The sequence below is a fragment of the Cervus canadensis genome, chromosome 8 (assembly GCF_019320065.1).
Source record: "Cervus canadensis isolate Bull #8, Minnesota chromosome 8, ASM1932006v1, whole genome shotgun sequence".
In the NCBI taxonomy this organism is placed as follows: domain Eukaryota; kingdom Metazoa; phylum Chordata; class Mammalia; order Artiodactyla; family Cervidae; genus Cervus; species Cervus canadensis.
The window spans coordinates 44,466,396-44,485,477 of record NC_057393.1 but is presented as its reverse complement, the minus strand read 5'-3'; the positions used below and the strand labels follow the sequence as shown (position 1 = coordinate 44,485,477).

The window sequence follows — 19,082 nt, the reverse complement described above, 5'->3', positions numbered from 1 at the left end:
TTCACTTCAACAGTATGTTTGTCAAAATGCTTAGTGACTTCATTGTCCAGTGTGGTTGAAAGCATCTCCAAATTTGCAGTTGTTTTGGCCAGGATCTCTGGAGTCCTCCTCAATGCTTATTTTTCAAACTCCAAATATAATCTTGAGCAACAAATCTAAGCTTTAATCTAAAAATAATCAGAAAACAAGAAATCCCACTACTTTCATTAATAACATCACAGTCTAAGCCATTGTTCTCTCTAGTCTATAGTGTTGAAAACCTCTTCTAATGAGAAGTCTAATTAGACTTCGGCCTGAGCCCCCTTCAGAGTCTCCTCTCAGTACAGTAGCCTGAGTGATTCTGATAACAAAGAACACATCTCTTCCTTTTGCATAGATTTCTAGAGTCCTCACATCTCACCTGTGTAAAAGGCAGCATCATTAAAAGGGCCCGTGGAGCCCAGCCCAGTTTGTCCTGGGAGCAGCCACAGAACACTTCCTCACGTCACCTCTTCACACTTGCCTGGCCTTCTGCTCTGTGTCGTTTCTCTCAGTCCCCTCCAGTTATCTCACTGGTCTCCTCTCTGTCCGTGAGGCTTGCAGCCACTTGCAAACCTTTGAACTTGACTTCCATCTCCCTTCAGCCTGCAGTGGTTTTACTCTCCGATTTCTTTGTGGCCTAATTCCTCCAAGGTCATTACTCAATCATCACTTTGTCTGTGAATCCTTTTCTAACAACCTGTTTGCAATTACAACAAGCTCTCAATGCTTTTATACCCCTTTCCTGGTATTATTTGATGTACTGAAGTTGTCACCGTGAAATGCGCTGTATGCATTTTTGTTTAGAGAATGAATTTCATTTGTCTGCCTTGCTTCTTCTCTACTAGAGAGCTAGTTCAAAAGGATAAGAATCATTGTGGTTTGGTTTTCTCTTTTCCCCAGAAGTCAAAACAATTTCTGAATGCCCTAAGTTCTAAACAAGCATCTTTTTTGTTTCTTTTCCTAGATTTTTAACAAATGTCATTTTGGGTTTTAAAATAGATGAATTAGAATAAGAGATGATATGATACAAAACTCATTTTTTTTAGCATTTCCCAAACAAAGAGTTAGATTTGAAATTCTGCCTTCCCAGAAAGTATACACCAATTCTCTCTTAGTCCCTATTAAATTTAAAAAAATATATATTGGCATCTGTGACAGTAAGATTTTCTACCCTGTCCAACACACCATTTATTGCATAACTGCCATTTATGAAAATACAAAGAGAATAAACATAGTAATTGTCATTTGCAGTTCAAAAGAAAAATTGCAGTAAATTATAGAAAGTAGAACTATAAATAAGTCAATTTGCCATGGTGAAGTTGAGATTGAGGGAAATTCTCAGCTTTCTGGGACATTGATGAGGGTACTTTTCATAACAGGGCAGTATTTCGAAGATCTACTAAACAAAATGAGTTTAGGAGAATGAGCAGAGGTTGACCACATTAAAAACATAATAATAATAAAGCCTATCACATTATTTATACAGCTGGAGAGGTCTGAAATAACTTGGTATTTTGGATAATTGCAAGTCAGTCAGCGAATTGGTATATTAACTATGATTCAAGGAGGGTCAGTAGTTAAGGGTCATATCATGGAAAATTTAATTTGTTTCTTAAGAAGCTTGGAGTTAGCTAGTCAGTGGAAGAAATGGAAGGGCTTTAAAACAGAAATTCATCTGAGATAGTTTGGTTTCAGGAAAATCTCTCTGGTGCCCCTACAGAAGAGAGATTTGAGGAATGATGAAACTGGAGGCAGGCTTCCCCAATGTCTGAATAGTAAGGAATCTGCCTGCCAATGTAGGAGCCTCGTGTTTGATCCTTAGGTCAGAAAGGTCCCCTGGAAAAGGGAATGGCAGCCCACTCCAGTATTCTTGCCTGGAGAATCCCATGGAAAGAGGAGCTTGGTGGGCTATATAGTCCACGGAGTCAGAAAGAGTCAGATTTGCCTTAGCAACTGAACAACAACAACAAACAGCAAAAGCTGTAGGTAAAGAAGTGAGGCAGAACACCTCCACTAAAAAAAATCGTTGCTGATGGTTTGAACTGGGCCATCAGTAAGGAAAAATGGAGAGAAGGAATTATTAAAAATTGAAAGACCCTCCAGGTTTTTATCTAAGCTGACCAACTGGTAGCAATGTCAATAAGGCACACATACCTGAGTGAAAGGGAAGAGCTCAATTTCATACACATTTACTTGGATTTACTTGGAATAAATATGTTAATATATTCAAAAAGAAAATGGATATATGTGCCTGAATGTGAGAAGACATTCAAGGGCTATATCTTGTGTAGAAACAAATAGAATTCATTTCTACAGTGAATAGTTACAGAATCCAAAATGAGAGTCTGAGATTGAATGAATTTTAAATAATAGTGTCATTCATGCTAGGTTATTCTGAAGGGAAGTTGAAGATGACTAATACTATTTAATTAATGTACCAGGGCTAGACATCATGCTAGTGACCTTTATATATAATTTTTAATCTTAACAACAAAATTGTAACTCTTGCATAGCTCTATTTATTTTTATAAACCAAAAATAGAAACTGAAAAGGATAACTTATTTGGGTACATGACCCCTTGCCCACTTTCATAAAAAAAGTGTTGATAACCATAGTAAACAAGAGGTAGAAACATAACTTGAACTCAGGACTCTTAGATTCTAAAATCTTCCCCTTCATTCTGTTCCACATCCATAACCCTTAGTAGTTATTATTCTGGGGAAAAAAATGATAAGATAGTAATAATATTAATGCTAATTATAAACATAAATATATATTGTCTTTATTATTTAAACTGTTACTAAATCCCGATAATAGTCATCTATTTATTTTGTAAATTATTTTCATTGGAAATAGTGCTGTGCTGAATAGATGTCTAATCTATATGTGCATATATATTCAGTTCAGTTCAGTTCTGTCACTCAGTCATGTCTGACTCTTTGCAATCCCATGAACCACAGCATGCCAGGCCTCCCTGTCCACACCAACTCCCGGAGTCCACCCAAACTTGTGTCCATCGAGTTGATGATGCCATCCAACCATCTCATCCTCTGTTGTCCCCTTCTCCTCCTGCCCTCAATCTTTCCCAGCATGAGGGTCTTTTCCAATGAGTCAACACTTCGTATCAGGTGGCCAAAGTATTGGAGTTTCAGCTTCAGCATCAGTCCTTCCAATGAACACCCAGGACTCATCTCCTTTAGGATGGACTGGTTGAATCTCCTTGCAGTCCAAGGGACTCTCAAGAGTCTTCTCCAGCACCAGAGTTCAAAAGCATCAAGTTTTCGGTGCTCAGCTTTCTTCACAGTCCAACTCTCACATCCATACATGACCACTGGAAAAACCATAGCCTTGACTAGATGGACTTTTGTTGCCAAAGCAATGTCTCTACTTTTTAATATGCTGTCTAGGTTGGTCATAACTTTCCTTCCAAGGAGTAAGCATCTTTTAATTTCATGACTGCAGTCACCATCTGCAGTGATTTTGGAGCCCAGAAAAATAAAGTTAGCCACTGTTTCCACTGTTCCCCGATCTATCTGCCATGAAGTGATGGAACCAGATGCCAAGATCTTAGTTTTCTGAATGTTGAGCTTTAAGCCAACTGTTTCATTTTCTTTCACTTTCATCAAGAGGCTTTTCAGTTCTTCTTCACATTCTGCCATAAGGGTGGTGTCATCTGCATATCTGAGGTTATTGATATTTCTCCCGGCAATCTTGATTCCAGCTTTGCTTCTTCCAGCCCAGCGTTTCTCATGATGTACTCTGCATATAAGTTAAATAAGCAGGGTAACAATAAACAGCCTTGACGTACTCCTTTTCCTATTTGGAACCAATCTGTTGTTCCATGTCCAGTTCTAACTATTACTTCCTGACCTGCATACAGGTTTCTCAAGAGGCAGGTCAGGTGGTCTGGTATGCGTGATATATTTTAGACAACTTTATTATTTAATGAGTGAGATTTTAAATTTGCTTTGAAGTTCCAGTTTGCAAGTCATATCACTGATTTGCCTTGATAAGCCTTTGTTTACAAGAATTTGTAGTCCAACTGGTTTTTACTTAAGTCAAATTGTATTCTACCCCTGGAAACAAAGTGGCATTTTCAGAATTTGAATATACAGGTCTTTTCAGTGATATGAGGCATTTCTTTGACTTAGTCTCACTGCTTTCTTTATAGACAATGGTTTGGGTGCTAAAAGACCACCTTAAGATGGTTGATTAAATATCAAGTGGGACCTGCAGCAAATAAAATCTATATACCTCCATCCTACCTGCCACAATAATGTCATGTTTCCCTAGAATAATGACACTTTCTATTTTCTGGAGGAAAATTAGTCTTTCAAATTGTGTTGATGATTGAACCAAAGAGTTGTGAGGCTTTGCTTTCAGTATTTCTTTCAGAAAAAGATGCCCTTAGAAAATTATGAACATAAAAATATAGATTGTGACATATTTTACAAGCTGACCCAGATGACAACAGTGACATGTAAACCTAATTAAATGATCACACTTAGAGCAATGATGATTTTCTGTCTTATTCTTTTCTAATAAGCAACCTCAATTCTAAATGTCAATAACACTGACTCTCAAAATGAGGATTTATGAATTAACTAGCAGAAGAATTAACTGTTTATATACTTGTTATTCTAATTGATTAAACTAGCCAAAGAATTAAGAGAGTAAAAGTAACCATAGTCTATAGTGGTTTTGTTTGGGGGAATCTTTTTTTTTTTTAGTCGTTGATAAACAGAAGAGGATTAAAACAAAACATTTTTAAAAAGCAGTAAGGTATGTTAGATAGTATTTATTTTTTGTCTTTAAGTCTTCTCATATGTAACTGCATTAAATTAAGTAAATATTTAATCTTAATAGGAGTTGAAGTACTACTATTAAGTATTTATCAAAATGTAAAGATAAAATTGAGTCCTTTCCCCCAAATATAAACAAATCATGATTAAACAACTGATGCCTGGCATGGCATACTTTTTTGATAATCTATTTTCACTGAATTCAAGGTTGTATCTAATTAACACAATATTAAATCACCCATTCTCACATAAAATTATTTTTCAACTGTGAACATATATATTTTAAAATAACTTCACATGACATATTTAACATTAATAATAAAAAATTATGGAAGTATTCATTTTAGCAAAATTTTACTGAGTTTCCACAATTCCTGTCCTCTTGGGAAGCACTAGAAATATAAGACAAGATGAGTTTTTTTGCCCTCACAGCATTCATATAGAGGCACAGGTAAATCTGGATATAGCGTAGTATAATTACAAGTGCAGGTTAACTTGGACAGGAAGGAAAATGAGGTACCCTAGCAGAAGATACAATAACAGCAAAGATACAGAGACCCAGCAAAGTATTGTCTGCTGTGGGAGTTGTTAAAATTTATAAACCAATCCCCATTGTTGTTAAGCTGAAGTTTAAATCAGTAAGTAGAGCACACGAGTACCTGAATGCTATGACTCTTGCTCATCTCTCTAGTCTTAATTCCTACCATTGTCATAATTATACCTTTTTCTTTAATTGTACAAAAGGTATTATTTTCTTATTTATTGGTCTCTGAATTTGCACATGTGTTTTTCCTTGTCTGTAATGCCCTGTGGTTTTTACACCTACATGCATCTTGTCCCTGTAACTTTCCCTGAAAAATTTCTCTGAAGTCTTATGTTAGTTTTAAATCTGGAAGTGTTACTCATATGGATCCCTGTATGTATTTCCAAAACAATAAAGCAGAATCTATGAACACTGAAATGTAAATACAGCTTTTTTAGTGTGCTATTGGTAAAGACAAAGGAAAAAAAAAAAGATAAGCTTTTATTTTGATGATCCTCTTAGAAACAAGGTAGAAATATAGAGTTGCAAATAAATACCATGCAGCATGTGTTGACACATTTAAAACAAAATTACTATACAGACTGTGCAGTCTTCTAAATGTCAAGAACATTATCTCAGTACCACTGAGTACTATTGTCATATCCAAAAAATTTTGCTTTTTATCTTCTTAAAAATTATACCATTTCTGAAGTTAAAGCTTCTTAGGCCTCTCTTCACAACCTCTTTTTATTCATATTTTATTTTGTTCTTAAAAACAAAGTACTATGGTGAAGTTTCATTCATAATATAACAATTAAAATTGATTGTGATATTATAGTCTGATCCAAATACTTGAAATCTGTGATTTTCTGTAAGAAAGTATCCTTCCTTGCAAACCACAGATGTTTTATGCTCTCACAGAGAAACATATACACACACATCAGATAATTAAAAAGTCTTCAGTTTACTTCCCAGTTTTGTTCTTGTAGAATGTGGGGAGAAAAGGCAGGCAAATTTTAAATTCATAAGTTTTGCCTTTGAGTTTGTCTTCTGTTGCTAATTATCTTCACAATCTTGACTCTATTACTTAATCTTTCTGAGTTTCTAATATCCTTTCATAAAATGAGAGTTAAACTAGATGGTTTCCAGGGTCTTTTAAAATCATATGATTATCTGAGAAGTTACATCACCTTTCTTGTTCTACTTTGAACTCATTACTAAATGAGAAATAAAAACTTTATGATTTTTATGTTTATAGATTTATCTACATTATACTGACTATACTATAAAAATAAAATTTATATCATATAGATTCTCAGTTTTATGCATTTAAGACTAGCTGTAAAATGTAATACAAAGTGTTCATGTAGAATGTTATTATTTACCTTGTGATTGTCTTGTTTTGTTATATGCTTAATTAATGATATTGAATTACTAATCTTTATATCATGAGAAACACTGGGCTGGAAGAAGCACAAGCTGGAATCAAGATTGCCAGGAGAAATATAAATAACCTCAGATATGCAGATGACACTATCCTTATGGCAGAAAGTGAAGAGGAACTAAAGAGCCTCTTGATGAAAGTGAAAGAGGAGAGTGAAAAAGTTGGCTTAAAACACAACATTCAGAAAACTAAGATCATTGCATCTGGGCCCATCACTTCATGGGAAATAGATGGGGAAACAGTGGAAACAGTGGCTGACTATTTTTCTGGGCTCCAAAATCACTGCAGATGGTGACTGCAGTCATGAAATTAAAAGACGCTTACTCCTTGGAAGGAAAGTTATGACCAACCTAGATAGCATATTAAAAAGCAGAGACATTACTTTGCCAACAAAGGTCGATCTAGCCAAGGCTGTGGTTCTCCCAGTGGTCATGGATGAATGTGAGAGTTGACTGTGAAGAAAGCTGAGCACCGAAGAATGGATGCTTTTGAACTGTGGTGTTGGAGAAGACTCTTGAGAGTCCCTTGGACTGCAAGGAGATCCAACTAGTCCATCCTAAAGGAGTTGAGTCCTGGGTGTTCATTGGAAGGACTGATGCTGAAGCTGAAACTCCAATACTTTGGCCACCTCATGTGAAGAGCTGACTTATTGGAAAAGACCCCGATGCTGGAGGGGATTGGGAGCAGGAGGAGAAGGGGACAACAGAGGATGAGATGGCTGGATGGCATCACCGACTCGATGGACATGAGTTTGAGTAAACTCCAGGAGTTTGTGATGGACAGGGAGGCCTGGCGTGCTGTGATTCATGGGGTCACAAAGAGTCAGACACAACTGAGCGACTGAACTGGACTGAACTGAACTGGGACAGCATTAATGATATATTTTATTGTTATTACTATCGGGATTCAATTTTAGAAAGCTAACTCTGACACTCGGCTGACATCAGGGCTAAAAGGAGGATAGTGTTTTAGAAGGCCATAACCAGCAAGAATGTCGGCGCTTATTTCAACTTATTGTAGGGAGGTGCCAGGATGTTAAAGATGAAGAACTTAAGACCTTGAAATATGATCGTATTCAAATAACTCTAAAATCCAAGTGTGTGTGTGAGGGGAAGGCGTTGGGAATGATTAGCAATTCTAGCACTTGAATCACTGGAGAGGAACAAAAGAAGCAAGGAGTAAGTGCAGATGAAGGAGACAGTCATGTTGGACCTTGGTGTTCACTGTCTCCTGCCTTGAGAAATAGAGTCTTTTTTGTTTTGCAATTAATTTTTTTCTCTGTGCCAAATACACAGGCTTCTTATGAATTAGAAGTCATTACTGTAGTGTTGTGGATGTAAACAGTTTAGTCAAAGGGGGAAGAATAAGGAAATATGCAAAGTACAATAAGTTTAGTATAAATTATACTTTTAAGAGCAGAAAGAGACCCATGTTCAGGTGAAACTTTTATAAAGTATTCCACACCAGTAATTTGAAGCTCTAATGAATATAAAAAAACAGGAAGGTTCTAGATTTTTTAAAGGAAACTTTGAATTTAGGGTACAGATGTTTTCTAGGTCAAAAAAGTGAGGGACTCTCTTGCCTCCAGGGTTATTAAGGAGAGTTTTAGGTCAGCTTGTAGAGGAATCCCCTGGACTCCTAACTTAAAAAGCAGGCAAATCCCCATGAACTTCTGGGACCGTGTCTTCTAGATCAAATTTGTGTAAGAAAAACCTTGTATATTCATGGAAAATGTAGATTTCCAGTCCCACACCAAAAGATTAGGATCCAGTATGTCCAAACCCTAACACCACCATAGTCCAGTCTGGGGAAGGAAGAGAGGATACTGTGCCTGTAGATTTTAGCTTAGAAAAGTGAAAAAATGCAATTAAAATGTCTAAAATATTTAAAGAGATGTGAATAAGATAAATGCAAGCTTATTAATTCCATTCCAAAGAATAGAATAAGAAACCTTATTTTGAATAGTTATCAATAATAACTGATATATGTATGTTTTTCAGTATGTACTTCCCTGGAGGATCAGATGGTAAAGAATCTCCCTGTGATGCTGGAGACCTGGGTTTGATCCCTTGGTCTTGGAGATCCCATGGAAAAAGGATTGGCTACCCACTACAGTGTTCTTGCCTGAAGAATTCAATGGAGAGAAGAACCTGATGGGCTATGTCCATGAGATCCCAGAGTCAGACACACATGAGCGACTAACACTTTCACTTGACTTCATATATTTATACATACATACATACATACACATTTGCACATACCCATACACGTATACACACACACACACCCACACACATATTTAATCCTTATGCTAATCTTAATGTTATTATTATATTTAGTTATCAGATGAAGATAGTGAAACTGAAGAAAGTCAGTTGCCTATGATCACATCTGATAGCATCAAAATTTTAACCCAGGAATGTGTGGTTAAAAATCCAGTGCTCAACATTGCTCAGCTAGGATTATTATCAATATGGTGTAGGGTAAATGTTATTGGACTTATTATGCACAGAGGATGTGCTGGCAGCAAAAAGGAAAAGATAGTAAAATGTGTGAATCACTTTATATGTAACAAACACTAAAGAAAAAAAAAAGAATGATGAAGGGTAATATTAGCAGTAATGTTTATCTTGGGATGGCTGTTGGAACGAGATCATCCCCTGGGAGACTAATATGCCCACCCATAGTGACAATTACTTTATTCCCACAATATGAAAAGTGGGGCTCCTTTTCATCTAGCCATCAGTGTTGCTGTTTAGTTTCTAAGTCATGTCTGACTCTTTGCAATCCCGTGGGCTATATATAACCTGCCAGGCTCCTCTCTCCATGGAATTGCCCAGGCAAGAATACTGGCATGGATTACCATTTCCTTCTCTAGGGAATCCTCCCGACTCAGGGATCGAATTTGTGTCTCCTGCATGGCGGGTGGGTTCCATACCACTGAGCCACCAGGGAAGCCTGCCGTTACAGTACTGATAAGGGTAAACTTGATACTTCTAAGTTTATAAGCAACATTTCATCATCCATTTTAACCTACTTTAAACATCTTACCCTTAAAACACGAGTTGTAAAAAAAAAAATTGAAAAGAAAAGCAATTATATTTTGATTAATTTTATTGGTGAATTTTAATAATGAGATAATATCAGAACAAGAAATAATGCAGATGCATTAACTAATTATGATGTCTAAGAGATTTTAATTTAGATTGAGATTGCTTTAGAATAATATTGTGGTAAATTTAAGTATGAAATATTTTTAAGTCACTGCAAACTTTTAGAGGTGCTTAGTATTCTATAGATATCTATTCTACTGAGAATATTGTCAGAAACAATTTGGACTAAGGCATATTATAAGGTGATAAGCTAAAGAAAGCATTTTCAGTGCCTATGATCTGTATTTCTCTTAAGAGATTTTCAAAGTAAACATATATAGAATAATAATCTCAGAAAAATGTGTTCAGTAACATGTCTTTAACTGATGCACTTAATGTAAAGAACTTTGGGCTATTTAAAAAAAAATTCTAGCCCCCAAATAGAAATTATAAGAAATGTGTTTTGAATAAAAAGGCATGATTTTGTTAAAATAAGTTAAAGCATACAACTCAGGCAGTGGTGGTATGTTCTTCAAGATGGAATACTAACTTTGTAAACCCCAGGTCTCATTAATATATTCTAGCCAATGTTTCTTCTGTACCAGTCTTGAATATCTTGTTTCTTCGGGTTTTGCTACTTAAGGAAATTTCAGAGTTTAGGTATATCAATAAAGGTGATTATATCAATGCTAATGATTTTGTCCTTCTAATAGTAGAATACATTTTGCCCCTCAAAAACAAATGCCCAAAAAAAAAGAAAAAAACAAATGCCCATCAATCTAAGGCTTCGGTTAAATCTGACTTCCAAATTTTTATATTATACTCTTTAAAAAAGACTTAAAAACAGATTTGGTATTGTTTGCAACTATTTTACACAACTCTTACTTTATGACCCTGACTCTTGACATGCATTTCATTAAGCCATTGATGTCAGCAAAAAAGCTAATAAAACACAACCCATATTTTGTTTTCTGTGTTATTTTAATCAATACTCCCTCTCCTGGTTTAATAGGAAGAAATCCCCAAGGACAGCTCTTATTACCAAATATTTACAGAGTTTTGTTTTGCTACTAGAGAAGCATTACACAATAAAGTCAAAAGTCAAGGCAATTTAATTCATTACCTCTATTTGCACAGCTATTTCTACTTAATTCACACTATTAATCTAAGTAGGAAAAATCTGTACCTGAGACTTTCTTCTTTTCCTTTCGCTAAGATAATTTCATAAAAACATCATTTTTTGGTGGTAGCTTTTGTTTTTCCACCCTTTTATTCTGGATTGCTTTATTATTTCCCATAAAAATTCAGAATTTCTCTCTCCTGTAAACCCAACAACAGAATATCAAATGCAGCCTGTCATTAAATGTGATGCAGATTTTTACCCATCTTGGTCGCTTCTCTTTCTCTGCAGGCATTCCATCTGTACTGTGTACATTGAAGTGCTTCCTCCAAATAATCAAAGCCCTCCTCGCTTCCCACAGCTGATGTATAGCCTTGAAATCAGCGAGGCCATGAGGATTGGTGCGGTTTTATTAAATCTACAGGTATGCTCCTTAGTTTACATATAAAATTCTAGCAACAACCTTGAAGGCTAATGGGTTCATATCCATGCAAGAGGGGAGAAAGCCTCACATGTCACTTACACTCTGATGAATGGCAATTCCATCTGGAAAGGAAAGCAGGGATAATATGGATGGAGGGTTTCCACAACAAATCTATTCTATTGATTGCCACTATTGAAGCACTCATGTTAGCTGGCAGGGATTAGCTGCAATCATTACAAGGGAGAATGAAAGGATTGGAAGCATGCACTTGAATATCTTGTACTTTGCATCCAAAGAGTTTGCAGCTGACTCTTGTGTTCTGTCTAGGATTCCTTTGCCCCGACAGGATTTATTTTTGCTGCAGTGTTCAGTATAGAAAATGACTTTAGATTCACCAACTGATGGTAGGCATTCTAATTCAGAGGCTGACAATTTTATTTTGTGACCATGGGAAAACCTTGTAATTGCTGTGCCTCAGTCTATTTGTTTAGATGAAGGGGGTAGATTTAGGTTATATTTCCATTCGCAACTCTTGATATTTGGGCATATGAGTTACTTGCAGAATGATAGCTTGATTTTCACAATTTATATATTCCTAGCTAAAGCATATAGCAGTCCAGAAAATGCTATATTTTCAACTGAACTTACAGTTTCGAGTTGGGCTACTTGTGGTGTTGATGATAACTGTCACTTGCTATAAAAATCATAAGTACATGACATTATTTTATCTATGGATGTTCAGAGGACAGAGAATTTATCATCTCCTGGTGTTATATGGGAATAGCAGGAGTTGCTGACATGAGAATTCAGGAAGCTGGCCTTGAAGGTTAGGAGAGGTTTGTTGTTGTTGTTGTTTTTTCAAATGTGATAATTTAGGAAAATCCCAGCATTGATATTTGTCATCAAATGAGACGACATGAGGCATCTTGCAATCCTGTTTGAATACAAACACCCTCTCTCTCAAACCCTGATGATATAAAAGTAAAGGTTCCATAGAATGTTTACACTAGAAGGAATGCTAAAAATAATGAAACATATCAACCTCATTATCTAAATGTGGGAAATTAATCTTATAGAAAGTAAATGGGGCCTACATCAGTTGATGAAATTATGAACATTTCCAAAACAAGGCTCATTCTGTTATATCCCACTCATTTTCTGAGACTGCTAAAATTTTGGCTGGCATTACCAGATACTTCTTTTTACCTCTGCTCTTGTCTCTATTTGTTGCTTTTTCTCTAGGTAACTAGAGAGACTTTACTTTTGTTGTTCATTTACTACTAAAACATAAGGAAATAAAATTATATGAAAGTAGGTATATTAGTAATAAGGAAATTTGGGGGATTTTAATGGATAAAATAGACTTCCTTTGTGGCTCAAACAATAGAGAATCTGCCTGCAATGCAGGAGAACCAGATTCGATCCCTGGTCCTAGAAGATCCCCTGGAGAATGAAAAGTCTCTCCACTCTAGTATTCTTGCCTGAGTCCCTTGGACTGCAAGGAGATCAAACCAGTCAATCCTAAAGGAAATCAACTCTGAATATTCATTGGAAGGACTGATGATGAAGCTGAAGCTACAATACTTGGGCCACCTGATACAAAGAGCCAAGTCACTGAAAAAGACCTTGATGCTGGGAAAGATTGAGGGCAGGAGGAGAAGCGGGCGGCAGAGGATGAGATGGTTGGATGGCATCACTGACTCAATGGACATGAATTTGAGCACACTCTGGGAGATAATGAGGGACAAGGAAGCCTGGTTTGCTGTATAGTCCATGGGATCGCAAAGAGTCGGACATGACTGAGTAACTGAACAACAATGACAAAAGAAAAAAAAAATCCTGTAGTTTCTTTAGGAAAAATAAAACATTTAGTTGAGTCATGTAAATGATAAAATATGGAAAACCAAATATTAAATAGTTACATTTATAGAATAATGAAAATTTTTGTTTACCTATCATGGGAATTTATCTTGTTTAAACAAAAACTAAAGAAAAATAAATCTTAGATTTGTAAGTTCAGGCCAAGAAATTGTACATGTTTAACATTTAAATATTTCTTAAGAATGTGCCTTTGTATAATTTAACTTTTTGTAAGTTAGATATAATTTTACTTCTAAAATGGCTCCAGTTTCATTTCAAATCCCAGAAATATCTGGGAACCATAGTACAGGAGAATAATTCTACCTGTGAGTTAAAGATGAAAAGGAGTTGGCCTTTTTCATATCTCAAATTTCTCTAGTACAAAAGCTGAGAAAATACTTGAAGTGACATTTCTATTCACCCTTTGTACTTCTGGTAGAAGTGAAAGAAAGGATGCCAATTGCAGTGGCAGTCTCTATTAGAAAGAACTGGGGTGACACCATCAAGGCATTTTTCATAAGCCACCAACCATACACTTTTGCTCATGATCAACTGAGATTGAATTTAAACTAGTGACCTAAAAGTTGAAAAGCTCTGTCAAATTACTCTCGCAAAGACTTCTAATAAAAGAATGTATTAGAGGTACTTCTGGATACATTCTTGTCTTTTTCACCCACAGCACTGCCCACTGCTGACTCACAGCTCAATTTAGAAAGGCAGGATTTATGGGGAAATATATTTTAAAAGATAATAGGAGACTGACTTCAAAATAATCTGTTTTGACTGAGATCAAAGTGGTTTCTTTTCAGACAACAATCTTTGTTTCCCTCCCCAGCCCCTTTCCTTTCCTCTTGTAAGTATTTTCCTTTCATTCTTTCTAAAAGTTGTTTGGGAGGTTGTGATTTTCCTCAAAATACCAATATTTTGCCTAGCTGCTGTTTTGATGGCATTTCGTGGAGGAAAATGTTACCGGGAGCTTTTATTTTTCAAACTTGTTGTGCTGATCAGCATTAGTATTAGGTGGGACTTCTTCTTCCAGAATTGGCCGGATCTTGATCTAAAGCATGTTCCTTCTTTGTAATTCTGAACTACCAGTGAAGCCTGTGAGACTGGTGTGCTGGTGCAAGAGCATACACTGGGATCCTGAAAGCAGGCTGTGTGCCTCTCTCCCTGATTTTGTGTTTGGTTATGTCACATCGCTAACTTGAAATGGGCCATGGTGGGTGTTTTTATGCCATCAAAATTAGCAAATGCAATGAATCAGTACCCTCCAGTCCAGATAAGTTGTTCAACTTTTGCTTACACACCACTGGATTTGGAGCAAATTTCTCAAGATTCAGATCACTAAAATGTGTTGACTTTAGCAGCTTTCTGCATCTTTGTCTCTCTGAAATTTTGATCTACTTCCATCACTTTAAAGATGAGAGCCATGCTTCCAAATGTGACTCTATATTATACTCAAATACAATAGGTCTCAGCTTTTTTTAATACATGTAAAAGCATTTTTTTGCTTTCAAATTACCCTTATAATTTATGGCTCACATTCTCATTGACTGTTTGACACATCCCTGTTACCACTAGTATAATCCTTTCTTACACATGGATTCTCCTTGTACCATCGCCATCATCCTCATACTCATTTAATAATAATAGCTATATAATAACACTTATGTGGGACTTAGTGAGGCATGACTGCTTCCAATAATCATGTACAGATGTGAGAGCTCGACTATAAAGTCTGAGAACTAAAGAATCGATACCTTTGAATTGTGGTGCTGGAGAAGATTCTTGAGAGTCCCTTGGACTGCAAGGAGATCAAACCAGTCAATCCTAAAGGATATCAACCCTGAACATTCGTTGGATGCTGAAGCTGAAACTCCAATACTTTGGCCAGCTGATGAGAAGAGCCGACTCATTTGAAAAGACTCTGATGCTGGGAAAGACTGCAGGCAGAAGGAGTAGGGGATGACAGAGGCTGAGGTGACTGGATGGCATCACTGACTCAATGGACATGAGTTTGAGCAAACTCTGCATTCAAATGGGTATATCTTTCCTTTTCTCCTTTGCTTTTTGCTTCCCTTCTTTTCACAGCTATTTGTAAGGCCTCCTCAGACAGCCATTTTGCTTTTTTGCATTTCTTTTTCTTGGGGATGGTCTTGATTCCTGTCTCCTGTACAATGTCATGAACCTCCGTCCATAGTTCATCAGGCACTCTGTCAGATCTAGTCCCTTAAATCTATTTCTCACTTCCACTGTATAGTCATCAGGGATTTGATTTAGGTCATACCTGAATGGTCTAGTGGTTATCCCTATTTTCTTCAGTTTAAGTCTGAATTTGGCAAAAGGAGTTCATGATCTGAGCCACAGTCAGCTCCCGGTCTTATTTTTGCTGACAGTATAGAGCTTCTCCATCTTTGGCTGCAAAGAATATAGTCAATCTGATTTTGGTGTTGACCATCTGGTGATGTCATGTGTAGAGTCTTCTCTTGTTGTTGGAAGATGGCTGTGGTTTTTCCAGTGGTCATGTATAGATGTGAGAGTTGGACTGTGAAGAAAGCTGAGCACCGAAAACTTGATGCTTTTGAACTGTGGTGTTGGAGAAGACTCTTGAGAGTCCCTTGGACTGCAAGGAGATCCAACCAGTCCATCCTAAAGGAGATCAGTCTTGGGTGTTCATTGGAAGGAGTGATGCTGAAGCTGAAACTCCAGTACTTTGGCCACCTCATGCGAAGAGCTGACTCATTGGAAAAGACCCTGATGCTGGGAGGGATTGGGGGCAGGAGGAGAAGGGGATGACAGAGGATGAGATGGCTGGATGGCATCACCGACTTGATGAACATGAGTTTGAGTAAACTCCGGGAGTTGGTGATGGACAGGGAGGCCTAGCGTGCTGCGATTCATGGGGTCACAAAGAGTCGGACACGACTGAGTGACTGAAATGAACTGAACTGAAAGTGATAAAGTATATTATTCTCAAGGCCTTGACATTGTTTCTAACATGTGTTATTCAAGATGGAAAACTCAGTTCCTTTCATGCTTCTACAATAATCAAAATATCCATTATCAGCAGTAAGTTTACACCTGCCTGTAGAGAACAAATGTCAGTTATGAACAAATTTTGTATCAAATGATCCATTTACCTATTGTTGGTAAGGATATCCTTAAGGAAAGTTCAACTGCCCTTTGCAAAATAGATAGCAAACGCATATATGGGAAACACAGTAAAGATATAACCCTCTCTGCACAATGTGTCCCTGTAAGGGTGAAGTTTTGAAATTAGAGGAAAATAAGTGCTGACAATTGTTCATTGATTTAAAATATCTTTATCCCTGTCATCTTTTTTTTTTTTTTTGCTACTAATTCTCTTATTTACACGTGGACTTACTTCTGAAAATGAATGGTGGTAGAAAAATAAGTGACTTGAAGTGATGCCAGTGTCAGTGCTGATTTTTTAAAAAAATAAATAACAGATATAATGGAGCACAGACTGACAAAACAGCCTCTGGGCAAAGTAGCCTATATGGCTGGTAAACTGAAAATGGTTTTTATATTTTAAAAGTTTTTTTCAGAAAATATAAACAAAAATGAAATTAGAAAACAAAAAAAAATATACAAAGAAGTCACAGGTAGCCTTATAAATATTTTAATTACTTTTTAAGGGGGAAAAAAGGGTTCTGACCCTTATAATATACGATCGAGTACCATTATAAACAAATGAAACAGGCAAGCAAAGTAGCAAAAAGTCCAATATGTTTAAATAAAGTAAATATGAATATCTAAAAAATAAAAAAGAAGTAAAAAATATTTTGCACTCTTAACATTAAGTATATTAAATTGAAATAAGGAATCATTTAATTAAGCTATGTCAAAATTCTCTGTTATCTGTTCTGAGTCTCACATTAGCTAGTTGAAAACAGGAGCCACATTAGTTATTAAAGTATAGTTCATATATATGTATGTATTAGGTCAATACATTGCTGTTGTTGTTCAGTCACCCAGTTGTGTCCAACTCTTTACAACCCCATGGACTGCAGCACTCCAGGCCTGCCTGCCCCTTACGATTTCCTGGAGTTTGCCCAAGTTCACGTTCATTGTATTGGTGATGCCGTCCAGCCATCTCATCCTCTGATGCCCTCTTCTCCTTCTACCCTCAACCTTTCCCAGCATCAGGGACTTTTCCATTGAGTCAACTGTTTATATCAGATGACCAAAATACTGGAGTTTCAGTTTCAGCATCAGTCCTTCCAATGAGTATTCAGGGTTGATTTCCCTTAAGATCGACTGGTTTGATCTCCTTGCTGTCCAAGTGACTCTCAGGAGTCTTCTCCAGCACCACAGTTCAAAGGCATCATAAAATAAGGATTAACTTATCCTTTGGTATAATCAAAAGACAGAATTTTAAGAGCTTGGGAAACAGGAGGGAAATTGTCGTCTTTTGGATAGCGAAGCAGAGATTAAATGAGACAGCATATAAACGTGTTGATTGCATAGATCAGTGCCTAAAATGAAAAAAAAGAAAAAAGTAGTTCATTTTTATTCCTAATCTCCAGAAGAATGAACACTGCTTTTTTTTTGTTTTTTAGTTAACTAGATTTAAGACTTTAAAGGTGAATAAGATGGTACTGGGCACTTGGAATAACGGATAGAAAAGTGAAATATCAAATGTGCAGGAATGTATATGTTACCAAACTTGTCTTCTGGATCCATGCTGGGGTCTTAGCCCAGCTTAGACCCCTTGTCTTGGCCAAGGAGATTATTTTTCCAATTAAATTGACATAACCAATAAAGAAAACAAAGCTGAAATTGGAACATCACAAGTTTTTCAATGGCCAAAGAATGGAGAAGGGGAAATTAGTTTTTAAATCAGCTTCTCAAGCCAATTTGAGCAGAGCCACCATATATATTGAAGGGTCAAGATGAAAGGGAGGGGACTGGAAAGAGTGGGAGGAATATTCTCAATTTATCCAAGAACAGGAGTGTGGTTTGGACCTGGAACTGAGGCAATAATCCTTTTCAGCCCTTGTATGGCTTTTCCATTTGTCATGGCAATTGACAACTGTCCTGGTGCTAATGGGAGTGTCATTTACCACACTAATGTATTATGTGAGCATATAATGAGACTCAAAGTCTACTGAAGGTGAGCCTTCCTACGTTTTGGGGCTAACTGATTCTGAACAGTTCTGGCTTTTCTCTTTGCAGCTTCCTCCTGAAACTTAGATAAGAGAAATTGGTTTCCATTCAAGGGGGTTGTAGGGAAACAGCCTTGGCAACAGATGTAATCCAAAGAATATATTCAATTACTTTATTATTTTGTTTGTTCTTCCATTGAGAAAGAATGATCACTTGTGTTTTAGAGAACAAAGTGACACTTAGAAAGCCCAAGAGATATGTGGTTAAGAGATCAACATTAATAGTAATAGCATCAACATCTAATTTTAATTGAATGCTATTATCAGGCAGGAACTACACCAATCACTTGAAAGCTTCCTCATCTTTTATAGTCTCAGCAAAGCAATGACATTTCCAATGTCAAACACAACCCTGTTGCAGAGTGGGCATTCCATCTCTTCTGATCTAAAGGCTGTGTGCTATTATTCATTATTCTACTCTGCCTTTCCTAGAGACTGAAGTTCATTTATTTCTTTCAGTTGTACTCAGACTTGCAAACCATCCCCTTAAGAGCAGAGTAAATCTCCTCACAAGGCTAATCACTCTTTTTGTTCTAAGGTGTGCTTGATCAGCCTCAATTTTACTTTCTTGCAGTCGCTTCTTGATTCTTTACAAAAGTGAAGGAA

At 36.6% G+C, this 19,082-nt stretch overlaps 1 protein-coding gene across 1 annotated transcript in view; it reads left to right on the top strand.

The window, feature by feature from the left end:
- Positions 1 to 19,082, top strand: part of PCDH15 (protocadherin related 15) — a 1,286,954-nt gene that overhangs the window by 971,116 nt on the left and 296,756 nt on the right. The window contains exon 17 of the mRNA XM_043476181.1: positions 11,295 to 11,427. Coding sequence (XP_043332116.1) covers positions 11,295 to 11,427 — 133 coding nt within the window. The remainder of the gene's footprint in view (positions 1 to 11,294; positions 11,428 to 19,082) is intronic.